Here is a 23,786-nt window from a genome sequence, read left to right as displayed (position 1 = left end):
TTCTATTGGAATCACTTGTACTTTGAAGTGTTCTAAGATGCAGTTGGCCCAATAGGTTTCTTTTTCTTTTTTTTCTTTTTTTCTCAGCCACTGAAAGCTTTTGAAAACTGCTTTATTCTCGTCACATATACTGTTACCCCAACTTAGCAGAAATCATCCCCTAAAAATAAATAAAATTTAGGAAAAAATTGACTACAATGAGTTTCAGGTTACAGATTTGTAAGACAAGAAAGCAGTGATTCAGAATTTTAGACACTCAGTAGCCTGCACATGTCCAGGCATTGACCTCATCTTTACCTAACTTTCACATTATATGTATGTGATTACTTGGAAATGTTTCTCAGAATAACAGTATTTTGTTAGTATTTCTTTTATCAAAAAATGCTAGATATGTGTGTATATATATTTAAACAAAAACTTTTGTGATTACTAGTTTTTTTTTTTTAAATTCCAATTAAACTAAAACATGTACCTGGGATCTTTTCACCATTATCATAAGGGTACATGGCTTATGAATTATATGCTTATATTATGAAATATAGAACTATTTTTCATGTATTTTGGCTTGTTTTATTTCTCTGACTTATCTACTACATACCTTCTTCTGGTTTTCCCGTGGCCTATTTTGTATTTATGTCATCGAATTCCTTAGACAAATGAGACATAAGCAGATAGTTGTCATTTAATCGTTTTCATTCTCATTTTGATCAAAAAGTCTCCCTATTCTCAAAATCTTTTATACATCTGAGTTTATCAAGGTACTAATATTAAACTCTTGAAATATTTTGTTATAAGAGATCATGTGTTTTGCCTTAAATTTCTATTTTGTTTGGTACACAAATACACAACATTTTTCCTTTATTCCTACAAATAAAAGCATTGATATCAAAGGCAGCTGGTGGTTCTTTGCTGAGTCAGAATCATATAAAACTGGAGTGTGCAATTAAATATTTTGGGAGAGCTATACCAACAAGCTAAAACAGAGATTTTTAGTGATTCAAATCATAAACCCAAGCTCAAAATGAAAGAACCACTTTAAGAATAAAACATGCTACAAATTGATGAAGCATGAAAAATAAAAACACATAAAAATAACCTACCATAGTGCCAAAATTACATTAGTCATGGTAAACTCTTCAAGTTGGAAAATTTAAAACAGAAGACTAAAGTTTTACCTATAATTCCTGTGTTTAGTTTTGATTGAATTTTTTTTTCTCCAAGATTTATGAACTTGTTCTAAATTCAGTCCACTTAAAAGTATAATGTTGCTTTTTATGACATGGGAGAAATAAATGGTTTATTTCCCTTAAATTCTGGGTAGAAATTTAATGCTTATAAGTTTGATGGTATAGAATATATAATGTAATATATAGCATTTCATTATGGAACTGTCTTGCATTAGTGTGCCTTTACTTCTTACAGGTAGATATGTGCAGGGGGCAATTTGAGATGCATACATTTATCAACAAAAAGAACATACAAGGTGAATGCAAATGAAAATGTAGAAACTGACTATTTCCCTTGTGCATTATAGGGAAATTGTTAAAAATTCTGATTTTAAAACAAGTAGACAAAAGGAAGTTCATTTAGAAGTTTTTGAAGCTTGAGAAGGTAGTCAGTGTCTCTTAATTTTAACACTCCCTACTATACACAAAAAGGTAATTGGAATTTCATAAAATATATGTGTTAAGGAATTGGAATAATGAAAGACTGCATATATTTTGAACTTTTAATTACATTTTATAAATTTAATCAGTCATAATCTATATTTCTTGCCAGTTTTCTGAACATTATTTATTCTATGATACTCGAAGAAAACTACAAATTTCGGAAAGAAATCATACAACTATGTAGGAAGAGACAGAAATTAGGAAAACAGAATATTGGGTATCACTTTACACTTTCTTGAAGTAATGTTTAAGTATTCATTTAGTTATGTAGAAACATAACAAATTTTATTGTGAAAGCACGAATTAGTGTTACATAAAAATAGCAACTTACTTTAAAATCAGTAAAAGTATATAGAGTCACCAAATAACATGCATTAGCCATACCAAGATTGCTCCTGAAATATTAAAATGCATAATTCCTGAAGAAAGGCAGTTCCTTAGTTTTTAAACATGGAGTGCATCATAAATCACATAACTTACTATTGGCTATTTAGCATATTTTAATACATTTTCAAAATTTTTTATTTCAGAAGAATCAACAGAAAGGCATAACTCCTATTTCTTGGAGAAATATAGCAGAAAAAATATTTTTCTATAACAAAACTTTCAGAAACAAATTCCAACTTTAGTTTAACTTTCCAAACTTAAATCCATATATCCTAACTATATGCTACCAAGATAAATCTGTCTGGCAGATAAAATGCAAGGCAAAGTTTATAATATCTGTAGCTAAAGATCATACTTAATTTTAAATATTTTTCCCATCATACCTCACGTCACAAATGTACACAAGGATGGCAACTCTTAAGCATCATAATTCTTAAAATTTAAACAAATTTTTCAGATTGCTTAATTTAAGTTATAGTCTCTTTAAAATAAACAAATCTTAACTCAAAAGAGTCTCTGCCTTTACTATTGAATATCATTTTGTTAAGCAAAAGGAATAATAGATCTACACATTTACCAAATTTAACGAGCCTAGGACACGCTTTAAATAGTTTTGATTATGTTTTCTAGAAAAGATTAGTAGCTTACATTATTCATACACTCAAGCTCTTGTTACAATGTGCTGCTTGATATCAAAACATCGCATGAAATATTTGTAGTAATAGAATGTTCCTCGGGAAGATTCAAGTATATTATTTAATACAGGATAAACACTATACTATTTATAGTTTAAAATGAAAGCCACTAAAATTCTATAAATTCTGAAAAATTTACCATTCTTAATATAATTAGTCATTAAATATTAAAAGGCATCTTTCAATATCGGGTGAAAGATGTAGACACTGAAGTAGCTGTTTTAGGAAATGTTAGGACTTTTTTCCTGTTGTTACGATGTTAAAATTTTTTTTCTATGGCCTAGAGAATAAAAATCAGTATTTTTTCTTATTCCAAATATTCAAGGAAATGAAAATTTTGAAAAAAAAACTTTATGGAATAATATATATTTGGAAATTTAGAGAAAATAAAGTAATATTTAATTCTTGAGTGCATCAAGACTGTCTTTCTTCCTTGAATCACACTTTTTCAAATAATATTTTCCTTGTATTATGCTTTCTATTAGAAATCTAGACTTCCATCACTTGTATTGATATTGTGTATTTTGGGTCTTCAATTAGAAAGACCTTTCCTGCTAGCTTTGTTTTAATTGTGTGCTTTTCAAAGAGACTCCTTTTTCCAATCTTTTCTAGCTTTCCCAGACTTCTAGCCCCCATAGTTCTAGAGGCTGACTGAGGCAGGTTGTAGAGAAATTTCTGGACATGTTGTTAACATCTGACACAGTAAGTGAGAAAAAACCAGCACAATCACTGGGCAGGTTCAACAAGAATTGACAGCTCCTGGAGATGAAAAGTTTGTGTTTGTTAGTTGCTAGTTACCTGAAGCACACTGGTTAAATTCAAATCCATTCATTTCTCAGTTGCTTTGCTCCCTCTAAACCACTGTAATGCAAACCAAAAGGGGACCTTTATGGATGTTTTCTGTTGATCTTTGTAGATCTAGTATATCTTTAAGTTAGCCTTGTCTGACTTTTTCCACAATGCTTTTAGTAGACAGCATTATATTATGTAAATATTTCTGGTTACTGTTTATGGAGGTGGTTGCCTAAATTTCTCTTTGGATAAAGCTTTTAATGCATTCACCCATAATCCCTATAGAGGAGCTGCTCAAGTTTGGGAAGTTTAGTGTTGCTCTTTGTACTTCAACTTTTAATATCAGCACATATTGAAACCATAAACACAATGAAAATTCAAAAAATATTCCGACCATATTAGAAGAATATACCCCCTCCTTTTTTTTTTTTTTTTTTTTTTTTTTTTTTTTTTTCCTTAAAGAGCCAAGGGCGTGGGGAGTGGCAGGAAGAAACATTCTTAAGATCTAAGCCCTGGACGCCATCCTGGGAGTGCTTAAAACCCTTAGAAACGTGCAACCTGAAGAACACCCCCTTTCGAAGTCTAAAACAATATTAGATTCCCAAAACATATCGGCAAAGAAAGTCTTACCGTCAAAAGCTTGCAGCAGGTTCCAGCTCAGACCCAGACTGAAAAGCTGAGCAGCTGGTGAACAAAAGTTTTAGCTTTTTTTTTTTTTTTTTTTAACGAAGTCTGCAAAACTAATTTCCCTCAAAATAGGGCTCAATTTCCGTTAAAGAAAGCAGCGCTTACAAATCTCAGAATTCCTGATCACCCCCACCCCATCCCACCTCTAAGCAATGGAAAACAATTCGAACTTTCACACGGATGTAAAGGTTTATTGAGAGGCCACTATTCAGCAGTGGGGCTTAAAAGACCAGGGAGATAGGCTGAAACCTGAAGGGACTAGTTGAGGGAAAGTTTCTGCCTTGGGGACACTTCTCAAAGATTAATCAATACTTTTTCCTAATTCAAACCAGATGGCTGGCCCGGTTTGCTGTCCTCATTAATCCCATTAACAACTTCAAAGACCTGGTCCCCATCCTCTGGACACGTGAGACAATGAAAATAACGGGGCTACACTGCTGGTGGCATGTTTGTGGTCCTGGGCGGCATAGGTGAGCGCCAATCTTCTGATGCGAACCGTCCCAGACAGGACTTGACTGTTTCTGTAGCTCATTCAGTGCGGCTCGCTTGCCTTGTGTAAACGACTGTGCCCCCAGCAGACAGTGTCACCCCTCAAGCAAGTGGCAGTGTTAAAGCCCAGCCGCCGCGCCTACTCACTGATTCACTGACGGCAAGTCTTCTAACTAATTTTGTATGATGCGAGAGCGGAACCAGGGAGATCTGAAGCAGCACCCAGCTTCGGTGAACTTTGGGGGTTATCGAAGTGTAATATTTGCCCTGTAAATGGGACCATGGCGGCAGGCGCGGGGGGGGGTGGGGTGGAAGGGGGAGCCAGAAGCAGTGCCATTAGTTGATTTATTTTCGAGCGGAAGAGAAGGTGAATTTCTGGAGGGAGACGAGGGGACATGAGCTGACTCCTGAGGGGAAAGACTGGAAATGTGCTTGCAAGATACCGCATCACATGTCACCACGGCGATAGCGCTTCGGGTTTTCCTGCCCGAAAAGTTTTGGGTTGACAAATGGCTAGGAATTTGACGTGGACCAGGAAAGCAAGGGCAAGGACGTTGTGCAAAGCAGGAAAGGCATATTCAGATAGGAAGAGAAGAAAGACCCCCACCTGGCACCGCAGGTGAGGATGCCAGCGTCTCGGGACATCTTGCAACTGTTGCTGCCCCCACGCTTTTGTCCCCCGCACCCCAGCAGGTCTCTCTCTTTTCGGCGCTGAGAATGGCCCTTTTCCTACCCGCGGGGCACTTCCCAGAAACCTCGGATGCCGGGTCCGAGCGCGGTAACCACCCACCCGGACGGAGAAAACAGCTGCGAAAAGCTAGACGCGCCGCTGCGCCCTGGGCACGAGTCGATGCAGAGTTTGAAAAACTTGTCTGAGCGCGCGCCAAACTAATCTTTTTTTTTTTTTTTTTTTTTTTTTTTCCGTAATCCTACTTCCCCTTTCGAGCCCAAGAGCCGGGCGTACCCCGAGCTTTCCCGCAGGTGACAGCGCCCGAGTGGCAGTGACAAGAGAAGTGAGCGGGTCGGGCGGTGGGTGCAGAGTTGGGGCTGGCGTGCGCGGGCGGGCGCGGAGGGCACCTTGGCGGCCCGGCGGGCGGGGAGAGCCGCTGTCCGCGCGGCTGGGGCTCGGGCTCGGGCTCGGGCTCGGGCTCGGGCCGGGCTCAGGCGCCAGGCGCGCGGCTCGCAGCCTGGGCTGCTGGCAAGGGCGGGCGGGCGTGGACGCAGTGCGCACGTCCAGCCGGAGATAGGAAGTGGAACTGGGAGCGCGTGGCGCAGACTGAGCGGGAGTTTTGGAGGGAGTTTGCATGTGGTCAGCTCCGGGCTCCTGAGCCAGCCCCCAGCTCACATTACACTCTATTTATAACCTCTCAGAGCCGTTTCCCCCTGAACGCAGTTCTCTGGGACCACCTTCTTTTGGCTTCAACCTCTCCTACTCTTGACATCTGAGTAGCTCGAAGGGAAGCTTCTCCAGGTCCGAGTGTTTATATGTAAAGGAGACTGGCCGCTAGGGCTCCGGACCGGGATTATCCGAGCTCTGCAGAAACGGCGGGTAAAATTTGTTTGGGAGGGGGAAAACACACGGTTTCCAGTGAAAAGTGACAGAGGGTGGTAGCGTTCGGAACCATCGTGAAGTCTTCTGCCTGGAACCTGAGACGTGCATGCTATGGAACACCCGCTCTTTGGCTGCCTGCGCAGCCCTCACGCCACCGCGCAAGGCTTGCACCCGTTTTCCCAGTCCTCTCTCGCCCTCCATGGAAGATCTGACCATATGTCCTACCCCGAGCTCTCCACTTCTTCCTCGTCTTGCATAATCGCGGGATACCCCAACGAGGAGGGCATGTTTGCCAGCCAGCATCACAGGGGGCACCACCACCACCACCATCACCACCACCACCACCACCAGCAGCAGCAGCACCAAGCTCTGCAAACCAACTGGCACCTTCCGCAGATGTCCTCCCCCCCGAGCGCGGCTCGTCACAGCCTCTGCCTCCAGCCGGATTCGGGAGGGCCCCCGGAGCTGGGGAGCAGCCCGCCGGTCCTGTGTTCCAATTCTTCCAGCTTGGGCTCCAGCACCCCGACCGGGGCCGCGTGCGCGCCAGGAGACTACGGCCGCCAGGCGCTGTCACCCGCGGAGGCGGAGAAGAGAAGTGGCGGCAAAAGGAAAAGTGATAGCTCAGGTAAGAGCGCACCGGGCACGGTCGGCGAAAGGGGGCGGGGAAAGGACAGAGAAGCTTCTGGCGCTACAGTGAGGCGGCGGGGAATAGGGTACGCGTCTCGCCCTCTCTGGCTCCGCGCCGCCAAATTCGGCGGGGGCTGCTTTGGTCCTGTTATTTGGGGGCACGTGTTTCTGTCCAAGGGCAACACTGCAGCCAACAGCGATAAGCTCTCCAAGGTTCAAACTAGTTTACCAGAGGGTTAAGAAAAAAGGACAAGTGACAGTACGTGAAATCGATTGCAAAGCGTGACCTTCCATCTGAGCGGTGGGGAGGGGAGCGCACCCGGGGTTGCGGCGTCCGCTGGGCGTGCGTGCGGGTGCCGCTCCTTGACTCTTCCCTTGCAAGTTCCCGACTCCGACTGGCTCGATTTTTCCCATCGTTAACTGGATTTCCAAATTATTGCACAATATTTGGAACTTGCAGTGGAACTTGGCAGAACGTATGAGAAAAAAAAAAAGTTTTAGTTTTTTTTTTTTTATTCTGATTTCAGAGTTCTTTAAATAGCACCCTATTCCAAATGGTAAAAAAAAAGAAAAAAAATCCCTTTCTTGGGGAAGGAGACAATCTAGGAATTCAGAGGATTTTAAGGAATGTGTCAAAGAACGGTAAATAAATACATGCTCAGACTCTTGCGGAAAAAAAAAAAACGATTTTTAATAGTAGTTGTATTCGTGTGGTGCTAATCTAAATAGGGAATCTGAGTTTCAAAGTGGAAAGTAAAATATCTTTCTGTTGAGTATTATTGGAGGCAAGTATTTGGAAACAAACAGCAGCCGGGGTAGTGCTGGTTCTCTACGTGCTTAAGGCTGGTATTCGAGGGTGCGCGCAGGAGGCGCTGATCTATGTGGGGATAACTTGAGTGGCCACGCAAAAGCGAACCTTACTAAATGCAGATGCTTGAATGCGCAGACTGCCAAGTAAATTGTAGCAATCCCAGACACTAAAGCTTTCCAAGCAACTCCTTAAAGCCCTTCACAATCTGTATCATCGTCCAATTGTTAAGAGATACTTTACAATTAAGGGACTTGTGGATTTTCTTCTGTAGCTACAGCGTGCCCTGCGTTCCATCCCTTTTGGAAAGTGTCATTTGTTTAATATAATATTTACACATTTTTCTTCTTTTGTGGAATTGGTTTAACAGTCCTAGAAGGCAATGACAGGTATTGATGCGAAGGATTGGAAGATGTTTGTTTTTCATAATGCTTTAGGTAAGATCCCACGTAAATGGCAATGATTGAGCTGCGTATCTCGTGTTCTTCTGCAACAATGGTATCAGTTGTTCTTCAGCGTTAGTAAGAGATGGATTCTTCTATCACACACTTAAAATCTAACTTTTACTTTCCAAGGTCAAGGGTGAACTTTTTATGCTCCATCACAAATTAGTTGATATCTAAGAAAGTTACCAGCAGTATTATTCACGTTTAACGGTTTTTACTAACTATAAGCGAAACTTTTAAGACAGAGTTGAAAGGTTAACCGTAGCACTAAGGTTTCCATCTTCATTTCTTAAAAAAAAAAAAAAAAAAAAAAAAAAAAAAAAATCTCTTAAAATACAGTGTTCCATTTCCTGGGCTCAGCATTTGATATCAATGTAACTTTTTTGGAAGCAGATCCCAGTTCAGGTTGGTCGGTCCATTTTTGCGATTAACAGAGGCTCTTACTGTTCATTTTACTTTCAGCAGTGAAAAACCTATGATGGACTGTTTCTTTTCCTTCCTGGACTGAATCAATGCACCTAAGCTTCTTAGGGGAAATTGGATTTTCATATAGGCACATACTATTTTGGTTAGGGGGAAACAAAAAAAGTGAGACCCAAGAACTGCTTCCCTTAAAGTATTTTGATAACAAATTTCTTAAGAAAACTGGTTATACTAATAGTGCTATTCTCTTTTGGTGGAAAATGACCATATAGCAAAATTAGTTTATATTTACATGTTGAAACTAATTAGAGTACTGGAAAAACAAATACAAAATTTGCATCTGCTACATAAAGTATTAATCAATTGATCTTGAGTGGGAAATATAATTAGTCATCACCAAGGTTAGAATCACTGGGAAGTTAGAGTGAGAGTTTTCTATTCATGGTAGGATATTTTTAAAGAACACTTTGACTAACTAAAAGGAAATATCACAATGGGTTCCAGTTAAATATATGTATACTCATAAATTTAATTGGGTAATTTCACTATTTGAGTTAATATTTGTTAGATTTTTCGATAGATTTAGGTTCAAGATATCTTTCTCCTGTGATATTTCAATTGGTCTTCCATATTTATGTTTACAGTTATTTCATTTCATAGAATTATAAAGGCATCCTGATCTAGCAGAAACTAAAGCAATGTAGAAGATCACATAATTCTGGCATATTATTAACACATATATCTCTCATTGCTTATTGCACAGTTTTAATATTTCAATATTTCCAAAAATTAGGTTAATTTCTGAACTTTCAAAATTTTAAAACTGTATTAGACGAAAGTCATATCATGCGTGGAACAGACTACTTATATTTTGTTAGGAAGTTTATAATTACTATGTATTTATAATGAAAGTAAATGTAATACATAAATCCAGGGCAAAGTCAGAACCAAAATTCTTTATCCTTGCATATAAGACCCAGAATATATGTGTATGTGTATGTGTGCATGGCCCTGTGAAGTTGAAATTCAAATAGAACTTTAGGCAACAGAAAATATTGAAGAATAACCCAAATTTTTATCCATGGTAATGATGCTGAAACTACAATGTGTAATATTTTTCAGTATGCCTTTACATGCATTTCTCTTCCCAAATACACACATATGCAAACTCAAGAAGCTTAAGGGCTTAGAAACAAATATTTATGGACTTTGGGCTTCCATTATAGTTTATTGACAATTGAAAATAGCCGAGTTTAATGGAAAAGCACACTGTTATTTTTATATGTGTTAAACATTTTTGCAACTTTGAACCTGCCATGCTTTCCAGCATTATTAGCAAAGCCAACATCTGCGACGTCTTCAAAGGAACTCTTAAAAATCAAAACTTTACAACTGCACTTAAAACAATCTATACAAAGCAGGTGATTCTGAAAAAAAAAAACTCTATAAATAGTGTGAATTACTTGGCTTCAATTACATTTGATTGTTCTTCAAGCAATGTACTAGTAGGTATAAACTGTCCAATTTTAGCTAAAATAACTAAAACAAATTAGTCAATCTAACTTGAGTTCTTATGCAGGTAAAATACAGTATAAACTTATAAATATTTCGTATTCAAATGAGTTGAATTAGTATACATTTTATTTAAAAATCAAAATTATATTAAAAAGGAAGGAAATGATTTAGGAATATGGATTTTACAAGGTTTTGAATAATATTAGATTCTTGTAAAATGACAAATATTTATTAGCTACAATATCATAAAATATTTGCTGTCAAATTATATCTGTCTATATGCTTGGCTATGCAGAATAATGAGTATTACCTTAATAAACTGGAACCTAAATACAGGGTAATGTCTTCTCCACCCTAACACTGGTATTATATTATATATTTTTTTAGATATTTCAAGTATCATGTTTTCTGAAAGGAAAAAAATACTTTATTACTCATCTCTGTGTTACTGGATTATGGCTTTTCAGCATTTGCTTTAGAATTTTAAAAAAAGTCTATTGGATCCTGATAATTAAAGAAGAATATTGATTGAACAAATTTAATGTCTCAAATGTATGGAATAAAAAATGTCATTTAAGTCTTTTTTTTTTTTTTGTAGTAGTAGGTTAATTTTACGTGTGAACATTTTAAAATGGTGACCTGACATGAAAAAAATTCTAAGAACCATTGACCTACATGAGTGATTTCAAATGATTACACTCAAAAAAGTCAAGAGTAGCAGTCCCTTTAGAATTAAGGTGCTTTATTGTTGAAAGCTACCAATGAATGGAAGGAAGAATGCAAATAGCAATAGTTTCAAGATCTTTGTGACTATCTTTATTTATAGTTACTTTAAAAAGGAAAAGCATTAAATGCGAGTCATGGCACTGCTAATACTTTCATTTTGGTGAAAAACCCAATACTCAAATATTTGAAATTATAATCTTTATTTATAATAGCTATCAATGGAAACCATTATGTTGGTGCCCTGTAAGCTGATCTCTACTAATAAACTGAAAAAAAGTTTTGAGAATTACTCTGTTTTCCCTCTGTGTGATGTGAAAATATCTACCCTTTATCACAACATTGGCATGTATAATAACATAATGTTTATTATAAGACTTAAACACACTAAAAAAATTAATTTTAAACAAAAATGAAATCGCAAAAGTGGATAAACTTTTTCATCAGATTCAGGGAAATTTGGGAGACTAATTCCATATTTAATAGAAAAGCTAACTTTTTTTTCATTTGAGAAATAACTTATGGATTAATGTATAGCTGAATAAATATAAAAATTGGCCGTGTATAAATCTATTTCTTATACCTGGCCTGGTAATGGTGCCAATTTTATTCATTTACTATAATAATTATATATATATATATATATATATATATATATATATATATATATACTGGGTAGTTTTATTAACTGTATTAAAAATGGCAGCCAGAAACAAAGATGTGAGCGCCTTTTAGAGTTTCTTTTCAAATGAGAAAGACCAATATAATACAATAATATATTTTAGTTTTTAGACCTTATTCACTTAGGTAGTTCATTTCTAAAGTTTCAGAGCATGTCTCTTTTCTAAGCATTGCTATAATGATTAGAAACATCTATAAATGAGACCGTTAAGGATGGGAAATTATTAGAAAACAAAATACATTCAGGAATTACTTAATATTTGTTGAGTTAATAGTTGTAGATGATTTATCTCTATCATGTTTTCTATATTTTTGCTATAATTTTTTTTATAATAATAAAACAATTTCTGGGAAAGTATATTAGCACATGAAGTGAGACTATCAGAAGTAGCATTTTCCCCCTTGATTGAAATCATAAAATAAGAAGGATTAATTCTTGAGTGACCAGTTAAATTATATTTGCTGTGGTATGGTACTGGTAACTGATTCTAGTGGTTAAAATAAAAAGAAAATTAAAAAAAGATGAAATACAAACCAAGACCAAAGTCCACAAATTAGAAATTGAGGTAGGTATGATGTATTTCCTATTTAATGTATTTAAGCAATAAAACACATTTTATTTAAAAAAATAATAAATAAATAAATAAATAACATTTTATTATCACAGCTTATTTTTCTAGATTATGTGTTTTAATCATTAATATGGTTTAGTTATCAATGATAAGCTTTCTGTAAAGGTTGTAAAGAAAATGAAGCACTAACAATTTTCCTATTTTTGTTATGATACTATATGACTGTTGGAATAGCTATTAAACTGAAACGTCTAAATAGGGATGGAGGAACACAGTACAGAAAAGTTACTTGTGACACTTTACACTACTCCTAAATCATAGTCATCGGTGAGGTTCAAAATCCAACTGGAGAAAAACTTGCAGAATATTTTATTGCTCTCATGGAGTAAAACTTACAATGGTAAAGGTCATTTGGGTCTTAGCCTTCAATTTGGGTTACCTGTGTTGAAACAGAATTAATTTAAATCTAATGCCCATTTCTCTAATGGTTTTTCATTTACATTATAAAAGTGTAAGGAATTTATTTCAAGTAAGTTGTGTTAGGTAGTATTTTAAGATACAAAACAACCAACAATATATCTATTGATCTATCTGTATAAATTCCAGACATAGTTTTTATATTTCAGAGTAAGCATTTCTGTTTGAAACCTTTTGATGTATTTAGTAGTAAATTAACAGAAAGTTACTTAGTGAGAGTATACATTCATATGTGTTTGAATGGGTCAATTATTTATTTTGCCTGTATTTGGAATTTTAAATATGCAATAAAAATGTTTGTAATTATTCATGAAACTTTCATTTATAATGTTACATTTTCCACAACAATATAATATTTCTGAATTTACACATTGCCCTCTGTAAACTTAGTACTATGTATTAGAATCCTGGTTTTCATAGGGTTCTGAAAATGTTTTATGATATGTTTTATGATACGTTTTTTGATCTCTTACATGTGCATATGAACAAGAATCATTGGGTAAAATCTGTATTATATGCGTACATTCTTGGAAAGAGTTTGTATGAAGGAGAGAAAACTACTTTCAGAAATAATCAGTTCTCTCTATACTATATAGGTTTAAAAATACTGTTTAAAAAGTTAGCATTTCCTAAACGTTTAATAATTCAAAAATATTTGTGTATTTCGGTGACTCCATTCTTACATCCTTGGAGTTTTACTTTTACTGTAAATATAAGTTTAACAAGGTAATAAGCCATAGTGGTAAAAATATTAGGGTTCTGATTAAAGAATTAAATTAAAAAATTACTGTTCTTCAAAATCATATAGAATCAATTAAATTCAAATGTTTCAAATGTATTTAAGTGTATTCTTTGTTTTCATAAGCTCTCTTACTAAGATGTTTTAGGCATATTTCTTGAATTTTAGATAAACTAGATTGCCTGAAATTATGAATATAAAGTGTTTATTATTCATAGTTTTCCGTTTCTACTGCATTTTAGTAAAAGGTTGGTGTTGAGGAAAAAACAGGGAGGGAGCTAATTTAACTAGAACATGGCAGCTATTCTTAAAGCGTGCTTTGAAATAATCTTTATATAGAAATATATACAGGTACACATACACGATAATAGAATACCAATTTCTTGATAAAAGATGACCTGAAGTAGACCATCCTCATTAGAGACCTTAACATGACGACGTTACATATTCTGGTTAGAAAATAAAATATTAGGTTTGAAGCATATACAGCTGTGTAGAGAGTCCACCAGGCTGAGACTGGTAATCAATGATAGTCATTAAAGTCAAATCTGCCAACTCCCCTGCAGTTTTTGTTTTCTTTTGTTTTTCTCTTCCTCTAGCTCATTATTTTCCCCACACTTCAAGAGATCTCATAATGCTCTAAGAGAAGAAAAAACTCTCAGTATCTTACATGACTATGGGCAAGAAAATGATTAAGATGAAGTCATCTCTCTCTCGGGCTCTGCGGAAACGTAGAGGAGGGTCCAGCTTAGGCGAGTGGATGCCAGTAGAATTTTAAAGGCCTGGAATTTTGCTCTTTGAAAATGTAGCCTTAAAGCTTTGCCAGAAATGACACCCAAATAAAAACTTATTTTTGCAAAGTGATAGTTATTTGCAAATGTACTGGTGAAATGTATTCAGTGTCTGTAGAGGCGGCTTCTTATATTGTCTAGACTGCTCAGTAAACTTACAGATGATCATTCTTAGCCTCCTGAAAAACTAGCAGACTAAACTGAAATGTATTCTTATTAGTAAAAAAAAAAAAAAAAAAGTACAATAGGCAGTGATTCTTGTCAAATAAACTGTGAACATCAAGTAAATTTCACAAATGATTGATTTTATTTTGAGAGCTAAAACATGAAGTTCAGGAAAATAGAATTGTGTCGTCAGAAACTTAGTGGGAACTACATAGATAAAAGGTAGCTTTGATTTTGTAGGACACCAATAATTTAGCAAATGGCTTTCACATTTTAAGAACCATGCAAAGAGAGCTTTAGTGTTAACTGGGTAGATTAAAATTAAGTGACATCTTTCCTTACTTAATATTTTTCAAATGTAAAATGAGCTCTCAGTATGTTTACTGCTTTTAACAATTAAAATCTCTCCAACTACAGGCTATGTTTACTTTGGGAGGTTTTTTTTAAATTTGAAATACAAACAGATCTGGATATGTTAAACTAGACAGCATCTAGAAGTAAACTTTTGAGACAGATTGAAATGACAGGAAAGCCAGAGGTAAGGCATCCAAATCTGAGATCTTGCTGCCCACATTTCCAGGATTATCATCTTTTGGATGCCTGCCTTCAGAATTCAGGGAATTACAGGTATCTTTTCTTCTAGATTAGTCATTAGTTGATAAATCCTAAAGGATCTTATTTCTTAGTCATCCCATCAGACAAGAAAATAGATGTCACACTCAAAGAGATAACTGATGATGAAGAGAGTTTGATGATGACTATTTGATGGTGAGCAGTACGTAGGGGGAGCAACAGGAAATGCTCAATCGTCCAGGGTCTGCCCACATTTGGAAAACATTAGCTCCTCTAAACATGAAGCAACAAATAGAGGGAGCAATTACAAGAATCCAGAATCTAATGAGAGCAGTAGGACAGAAGCCTTCTGGCAAAGTGGAGACCTCAGGTGGAGGATTGCAGCTGATATCAAATATCATCCAGTAAACGATGTCCATGCCTTCCAGTCTTCTTTTGTTACCTTCCATTGGCCAAATATAATCAGAAGACAGTGTAGCAGACCACACTAGTCTTGGTAATGAAATCTGTAGAAGTCATAAAGGAATGCAGGCTACAGGGAAGAGATGTCAATAGTAAATCTGGGAGAACCCAACGTCTTCCTCTGACTCTCACTAGCTGTTATTCAACTTCTCTGTTTCTTAGTTTCCTAAACATTAAAGTGAGTTAATAAACATAAAGCACTTAGAACAATGACTGGGTCAGTAGTGTTGTTATTTTTATCACACATCGGTGTAGGTGCAGTTATGTCATGGCTGTGCCCCATCTGAAAACAGTCTCTCTCTTACGTTGCCTGTTTGTTTGTATTTTACTACTAAGATTGCTATTGGAAATGTTGCTTGCTGAAAAGATGGCTAAAGATTTAAAATAATCTGCCATTGTCGCTAGAATTTTAAGTCCCATTGCCTTTTTCCTGAAATGTAGAGTGACTTCAAGACCACGAGACCCCAGTTTCTTTCACTTAATCATCCTTTTGAGATTCTCATTCCATAGCCTCTTTTGCTTGGGCATCTCCTAACCTCCTTTCTTAGGTGTCCCCTGCTACTTTTCCATCAAATAATTCCCTTCAAGAGGAACATACAGAGGCACATGCAGTCAAAAGGGAGCAGAACTTAAACGAAAGGGATTTCAACATTATAATGAAATTTCAGGTTTCTGTTTTCAGCTGTTAACTAGAAGGATAGAGGCATGACATTTTTTTCTGCCATGTTTATGAAGTTTATTGCAGACAGAATTTATATTTTGGAGTTCCTTGTTATTTGTGGTGGTTTCATTTGGAGCCCCTCACAAATGGTAAATACACAACGGGCACTGAGGGGGGCACTTGACGGGAAGAGCACTGGGTGTTATACTATATGTTGGCAAATCGAACTCCAATAAAAAATTAAAAATAATAAAAAAATAGGAATGGCAAATATGCAGATACCACTGAAAGCTAAGAATGTATTAGATCCCTCATAAAATGTAGAGAAACAGTTATATTTTATAATTTTATTTTTCATAGAAAAAAGCAATATTTTACTTGTGTATTTATTTAAATTTAATAAATTTTTGAGAATTACAGACTATTGGCCTGAGTGGCAAGTCCTAGATGATTGGTTGATTTCACTCTGGTAACCTTAGTCGCCTTTCCTATACCCACAGCTCGGTATGAGGAATTCAGAGAAGTAGTTCAGGGAAATTTATTATATTCAATGGTCTGAGGCAGTTGCTTTTGAATGAATAGTAGAATCAAATACTGTATTAATATTCTAAATGCCAGAGTTAACACTTCAGAGTTCCTAGATTCAAAGCAATATAGTCCTTAAAATTAGAGAAGTTCAAATCACTAGTGATTGCTTCTCTGCTGAATAACAGAAGAGCTGGGAGTGAGTAGGGAAGGGGGTACAGGAGGAACAGAATATTAAATGTTCCGTACTACTTTGCAATGACAAGAAAGGACAGATGACATTGTTTAGTTCATGATTCTTAGATTTTTTTAAAGATTTTATTTATTTATTTGAGAGACATACAGAGAGAGGCAGAGACATATACAGAGGGAGAAGCAGACATCCCACGGGGAGCCCGATGTGGGTCCATCCCAGGAACCCTGTGATCCCAAGGATCACACCCTGAGTCAAAGGCAGATGCTCAACCACTGAGCCGCCCAGGTGCCCCTGATTTTTAGATTTCAAAGTAGGCTTGATTGGTCAGTTTTCTTAATGTAATATTTAAATAGATCATTAGGAACTGAATTATCAAGACACTAGAAGACTCCCAAGGCATCACCCAGTTCAATGAATGTATTTCCTAGATGAGAGAATGTGCCCAGAGAAATTAAGTAATGTCTGTAGATTCAGCCAAGTAGTGGAAGCTGAACTTCCATATCCTGACTTCAGCCTAGTGCCCTTAAAAGGAAAATCTCATAAAATATTTTTGAAACCTTAAGTTTTTAGTCTTCCCAATAAAAATAAATTTCAGCATCATTTAAAATATTGGCTACTGCTTTTGAGTGAATAAAATGGAATTTGACAAAGTGCTTCACTTGGGTGTAAACTACCTCTCTCTAAATCTGATTTTATGGTTACCTCAGTCACTTTTCATTCTTATTTTATGAATATAAACACTGTTAAATTTTCTTAGCTTCGGTTTTCAAATAACATAGTTCTTGTTATCAAGTACCAGTTTGCCTATATATTTTTGACACCTTCATATAATCAACCATAGCATTTTAAAGTTCAATATTTGGTAATGTGCAGGTGGACTTTGCCGAATTATATCTATAAATAATAGATATTTAGGTAACAGAATCATATTTTGGATAGCCATTTGTGAATTGAAGAATTTGTCTTCTATTTAAAATTTATTTTAAAGATTTTATTTATTTATTCATGAGAGACAGAGAGAGAGAGAGAGAGAGAGAGGCAGAGACATAGGCAGAGGGAGAAGCAGGCTCCATGCAGGGAGTCCGACGTGGGACTCGATCCCAGGTCTCCAGGATCAGGCCCTGGGCTGAAGGCAGCGCTAAACCGCTGAGCCACCTGGGCTGCCCTCTATTTAAAAATTTTTAATTTTAACTCAAGCAAATTTTGCTAAATTGAGCTTTACTTATAATGTATTTGCTTTTTTGTGTTCAAAGAAATGAATAGCTACAAATAGATACTAAGCAACTCTCTTTTGTCTTAAGTCCATTCTTAGATAAGTATTACTCTTAGTTTTTATTTGAATGCAATCTTCTTGCATAGAAGATACTCAGAAATGCTAGTGGCTGACCATTTTACTACCTTGGCTAATGAATTGTACCTTCCTTGTTTCCCCTCTTTTCCTGCCCACACCCATCTTCCCCACAATCTGTAAACACCAGACCCATCTGTTCCTCCCCAATACATTGACCCATACAACCTCTGGATCACTCTAACATTCACCTTTTGTAATGATTCCAGATCCTTAGTTTTTACTAGTCCCTCAAAACACAAAATTAAACATCAAAAATACAATTTGTTCATTCAAGAAATTCTTTTCCTTTTTTTCTCTAAACACACCATTTCCAAAATAATAAAACATGATCCCTCTTTTATGTAGTTAATTTTATTTTATATTCAGAACGCTTTCACATTAATGGTCTCAGTTGATAATTTCTCCTTTTCTGCTAGACTTATATTCAGGACTCAGCCATGCAACCTCTTCCCACAAAGCTTGGCCCAAATCCATACTATTCCACATGCTTCTGTATTTTTTTCTTATTTGTACTTTGATGTCTCTTGCACTTAATTTAATTTTCTTTCTAGGACTCCTGATGTAGCTCTCTTCTGAGTATCTTTCTTTATCTTATTTCATCCTTCCCTAGTGGAATTTTACTTTCAACATACAGTAATATCTTGACTTTCATGCCTCTTCTTGGAATTCTACATTAAACTGAAATTATTTCACACAGTATGAATGTTTAATTATAGGCTTTGATGTATAAGGCACATGGGGTGGCTAACATCCATCAACAATATACTATTAGATTTTACGTGTACTGTTTCTGGTATGCAACCAAATTTTGCTTAATATCATATATACATATATGATATAATTAGATATAATATAACATAATAATGTTGTATAATCTCAATTATGTATAAAACCACATAGATAGATATTTAAAGTAGTGCTTTTCTGATAAAATGATCTTTTCATTTAGTCTTTGGAACACAATTCTTGGCATTTGTGTTAGTTTAAAACAGTGTTCTCTTATTCCTTGTGTGGGTACCTAAAAATATATCATCATAGCTGCATTCAAGAAGTTTTCCACAAGATTTTGTGCATCTCCCATTTAGTCAAGAACCCTCATGGTATGCAAAGTATTGCCTATTATCTGACTTCCTTTGGTAAAATTTTAGGGCCATTATTAATGGGCTTCCAGGTGAAGTCTCCCCACTCCATCATTAAAGACTTTATTGATCAACTGGGTCAGTTTTGCTGTTAGTGGTTTTTCTTTTATTTTAAACAATATTTCTTGAATAAACTTATTTATGCCTACCCCCTTTTTATTTTGAGAAAACTGTAAATTCACATGTAGTTGTAAGAAATAATACAGAGATTTTGTATACCCTTCACCTAGTTTCCCCCAGTGGTAATATCTTGCTTAATTATAATACAGTAGCTTAACCAGAAAACTGATAATGATACATCCACTAATCTTATTCACATTTCACTAGTTTTACATGTACTTAATGTGTGTATTTATCTCTAAGCTGCCTGCAGGATTTATTTTGAATTTTGATCTCATAGCCTGTAATACCTTTTTCAATACATATTCATTATTTTAATTAAAAGCTGGCTTATGGGCAGCCCAGGTGGCTCAGCGGTTTAGCACTGCCTCCAGCCCAGAGCCTGATCCTGGAGACCTAAGATCGAGTCCCACGTCAAGCTCCCTGCATGGAGACTGCTTCTCCCTCTGCCTGTGTCTCTGCCTCTCTCTCTCTCTCTCTCTCTCTCTCATAAATAAATAAATAAATAAATAAATAAATAAATAAATAATCTTTTTAAAAAATAAAAAAATAAAAAAAATAAAAGCTGGCTTATGATACCTTCTCAGGTCACTACTGTCCTATGCTAATCATTGCATTTCCCTTACCACATTAATGTTTCTATACTGCATAATAATACACTTAAGTTTTACCTTGAGGTTCTTTTTGCTATTCCTATTTCACAACTCTAGTCTTTAACTTGAATTATATATATATACTCCCTAGGGAAAAATCAGTGTTGCCTTTTTCTTTTAGTGTGATATTGAGCATCAGTTTAGGCATGCAGAAATGTTTAGTAAATCCTATTTGTGGCATAGAAAATAGTTCACTAATGATGAATGAATTATCTGTATTAGTTTTTTTTTTTTTTTTTTTTAATTCTTGGTTCCAGCTTTCAGTAGTCAGGCAAATTTGGAAGATTCTTAGGCAGTCCATAGGAGAATATAATGAATATCCAGCCTAAATAACAATCTGTGTTCATTTCTAATTGATTTTTATGGACACTTTCCAAGGTCAAATACCTGTGATTATGTGGTATATAGTTACCGCTTATGAATAAATCAAGACAAAAATAAATATGCATTTATTAAAACTTTATCATAAATTAGCCAAAAAAGCCCGACATTTTAAAAGTTAAAGTGTCTATATTTTCAACAGTTCAGCGATTGTTAAACCTAACTTCCTGTTAATATATGGGAATGCCTCATTCCATTATTTTTGGGTGAAACATGAGATTCTATAAACATTCTGTGAAGTTATGCCATGCATTGTTGAATTTTTGCACATTACATACAGCCAAGTAATTGTAGTATTGAAAATGTCTGTCCAACAAAGCCCCCAAATTAAATTAAACTTGAAATCATTGGACAGTTGGGAAAAATATGGAATATTAATTAATCTGCATTGTTGCATTAGGTAGTGGCACAAATAGTTGGTGATATGAAAAAGAAAATTAGGATATTTTCATATGCCCTTTTATGAGGACATTGTTACAATGATGCTGCTTCAATCCACAGCGCCTTGGAATCTGCTTTACGCAGACTCGTTAACCATATTCAGACAATCCTACATGATGAGAAAATGTGTATCTAAGATACTGTCAAATGACCACACATAAGGTGGCCTACCTAGTAAGGAAAGAACAACGATAATGAGGGGTGGGCACGTTAAAGAAATCATCTCACTTGTAGTTCTGAGGTTAGTTACATTTCATATAAACTAAGGAAGAGAAAGTTTGCAATAAATCTACCTGTGTGAGTGAGTTAGCTTTTATTTCTGTAAGAGTTAAAATTAATCCATATTGTGATATATTTTGATGATTTTTTAAAATTTTGGTACCCATGACTCTGATATTGATTCTGTTTCAACAAGTCCTTCATTTAATGAAGAAAAGTAACTTGCATTTTCTCCATGCTTCTGGCCTTTTTCATTAATGTAGTATCATAAGATTACATTATTCAGAACAGTAACTCAACATTGATATTACATTGGAATGATTGAGGTGCTCTTAAAAAATATTGATGCTTTATAGGTTATAATTAAGTTAATCTAGAGTACAGCTGGAATTTTTAAAATTTTATAATGGAAAATTACAACCTTTAAAGAATAGAGAAAATCATATAACAAACACTCATGTATCCCTTGTATTCAGTATTTATGAATCTTATCTCATTTATACAATCCCACTCCTCCTTTACCTTGTTTTAATTATTTTGAAACACATCTCAGATATCTTATTTCATCTGAACATCACTATTTTAAAAAACTCCAAAGTGATTATGGGTTGAGATTGAGAATTACTGATTTAAAATATTGTTTCTAAGTTGAAAAGATCTGAGAAGCATGGACTTTGTATTTTAAATCTTATCCTTTTCTGCATATGGGAGAGCAATTGGTTGTTCAATAAAAAATTATGGATTTGCTAAAAATGGCCAGTTATGTAACTGTGTGTGTCACCAATAATCATGATACTTTTCTATGCTGTATAATGTGGTAATCACTAACCACATAGATCTATCTAAATTTTAGTTAATTAAAATTTGTAAAATTTAAAAATCAATTCTCAGTATCACTAACCACATTCCACATACTTACCAGCCATATGTGGCTCCTGGCTAATGTATTAACCAGTACATATATAGAGCATTTCCATTTGTTAGAAAGTTCAACTGAACAGTGCTTTTAGGCAAAAAGACAAACTTTCTTAGCATTTCCTCAAGTTGAGAAAGAGATGATGAAAATTTAAATGCCACACTAAACTAAATGCGATTGAAAGTTTATCTGTAAAAGTTGAAGCATATCTGAAAGTAAAATGTAGAGAACATTATTTTTTTCAAAGACTTTTTATTTTTAGATAAATTCATGCTTAGTCAACTATGTGTTTACTAAAATAAAATACATTCATGATTTCAAAGAGGCCAAAATGTATCCTAAAATAATTCCTAAAATAATTATTAATAAAACATAATGTATAAGCCTGGGACTTGGGCAATTATCAGCATAAAAGCAAAGTCAGAGATACTAAATGGTTGAGTTATAAACACAATTAAAAGAAAATAAAACACAACGTAACAATGGATGTAAATGTAAAAACAAAAAACAATTTTGGAAGAGGGAAGGCAAACAAAGCATATTCAAAAATGTAAGGTCAACTAGGGAGATTCTTCTAGGCCTCTTGAGGAATAGGGAGGAGAACATTTTTCTGGGAAAGGGTGGGGAACATGCCAGGAATTAGGCTAGATTTTCCAGGGGGAAAGTATGAAAACTTAATAGAATCAGACAGTGGCAATTAATGACAAAGAATTATTAACTTTTAAAGCCTCTCAAAAGATTTAGTCTTTCACAATCCCTGGTGTGATTTCTGGAATTGCAAGTCAGGTAGCCGACAGAGGAACCTATTACAGGAGTTTTTTAAGATTTTAGGGGGAAAGATGAGGATAAAACATTCCTTTTGGCATTAGAAGAGAACAAATGCAACAAAGAGTGGAGTATAGGGAGTATCACGTCTGTACTGTGAAACATCTGGGCATGTTTGGTGTGGCCATACATTACACAATTAAGTTGCCACAATTTCAAAGTTTTCAATATGTGGGAAGCAGGAGGACTATTCACCTGTGGATTAATTTTTAATGGGATTAATTTTAATTAATTGATGATTGACCTGCTGACAATTGCTTTGTGAAGGAAAAGGCAAACTGACACTACATGGTAAGCAAAGATTTCACTGGATACTTTCATGTAAGAATATATGCATTAAGAGTGTACACTCAAGTATGAAAATGTAGAAAAATGTTAATAATTACATTCAGGCTATCTTATGGATACAAAAATCAAATATACATGGTATAGCTCTGAAGCAAGCAAATGCAAGGGTCCAGGTAGCTCTCATTGTTTTTAAAATGTTTTGGAATAGAATCAGGGCGGATCAAATATAATTTGTCATAAAGTTTTATTGTAGGCATCGCAGAAGAGTAGGGAAAACATGTTAGTAGTTTTCAGCGAGTGAAATTTGTAAGCTTACTTTTATATTGAAAATTTGCTCATATTATTTTGGTGGCCATTGGTGCATAAATGTGTGGATATTGTAATCTATATTACTAATGGCAATTATTTTTCATTTTAGGTGAATAATTATTAGTTTTTCCTAATTTAAAAACGAAGTGTGCTTTTCCATGAACACAGTAAGCAGAGATATGAGGGGGTTTGGGCTTTTTTTTTTTAAGGACCACTTAGAAGAAGCCACTCAGAAGAAAGTCTCCATATGCAAAGCATTTGCATTAAAAAATCATCACTGGGCAGCCCGGGTGACTCAGCAGTTTAGCGCCGTCTTCAGCCCAGGGCATGATCCTGGAGACCCGGGATTGAGTCCCACATCAGGTTCCCTGCACGGAGCCTGCTTCTCCCTCTGTCTGTGTCTCTGCCTCTGCCTCTCTCTCTCTGTGTCTCTCATGAATAAATAAATAAAATCTTAAAAAAATAATAATAATAAATAAAAAATAAAA

General features: G+C 35.4%; 1 protein-coding gene and 1 long non-coding RNA gene across 2 annotated transcripts in view; one reads left to right on the top strand and one right to left on the bottom strand.

Moving 5' to 3' along the window:
- The window catches only part of LOC112670506 (uncharacterized), a 28,361-nt gene extending 23,997 nt beyond the window's left edge, over window positions 1-4,364 (bottom strand). The window contains exons 1-2 of the long non-coding RNA XR_003142977.3: window positions 4,175-4,364; window positions 3,551-3,613 (exon numbers count right to left, since the gene is read on the bottom strand). This is a non-coding gene — a long non-coding RNA (uncharacterized LOC112670506). The remainder of the gene's footprint in view (window positions 1-3,550; window positions 3,614-4,174) is intronic.
- A 1,569-nt stretch (window positions 4,365-5,933) lies between these two features.
- Window positions 5,934-23,786, top strand: part of MEOX2 (mesenchyme homeobox 2) — a 65,318-nt gene continuing 47,465 nt past the window's right edge. The window contains exon 1 of the mRNA XM_025464254.3: window positions 5,934-6,897. Coding sequence (XP_025320039.1) covers window positions 6,384-6,897 — 514 coding nt within the window. The 5' untranslated portion in view covers window positions 5,934-6,383. The remainder of the gene's footprint in view (window positions 6,898-23,786) is intronic.

Source organism: Canis lupus, chromosome 14 (genome assembly GCF_003254725.2).
Source record: "Canis lupus dingo isolate Sandy chromosome 14, ASM325472v2, whole genome shotgun sequence".
Taxonomy (NCBI): Eukaryota; Metazoa; Chordata; class Mammalia; order Carnivora; family Canidae; genus Canis; species Canis lupus.
Note: the sequence above shows the minus strand (reverse complement) of the source record. Positions and strands in the feature narration are given on the sequence as shown.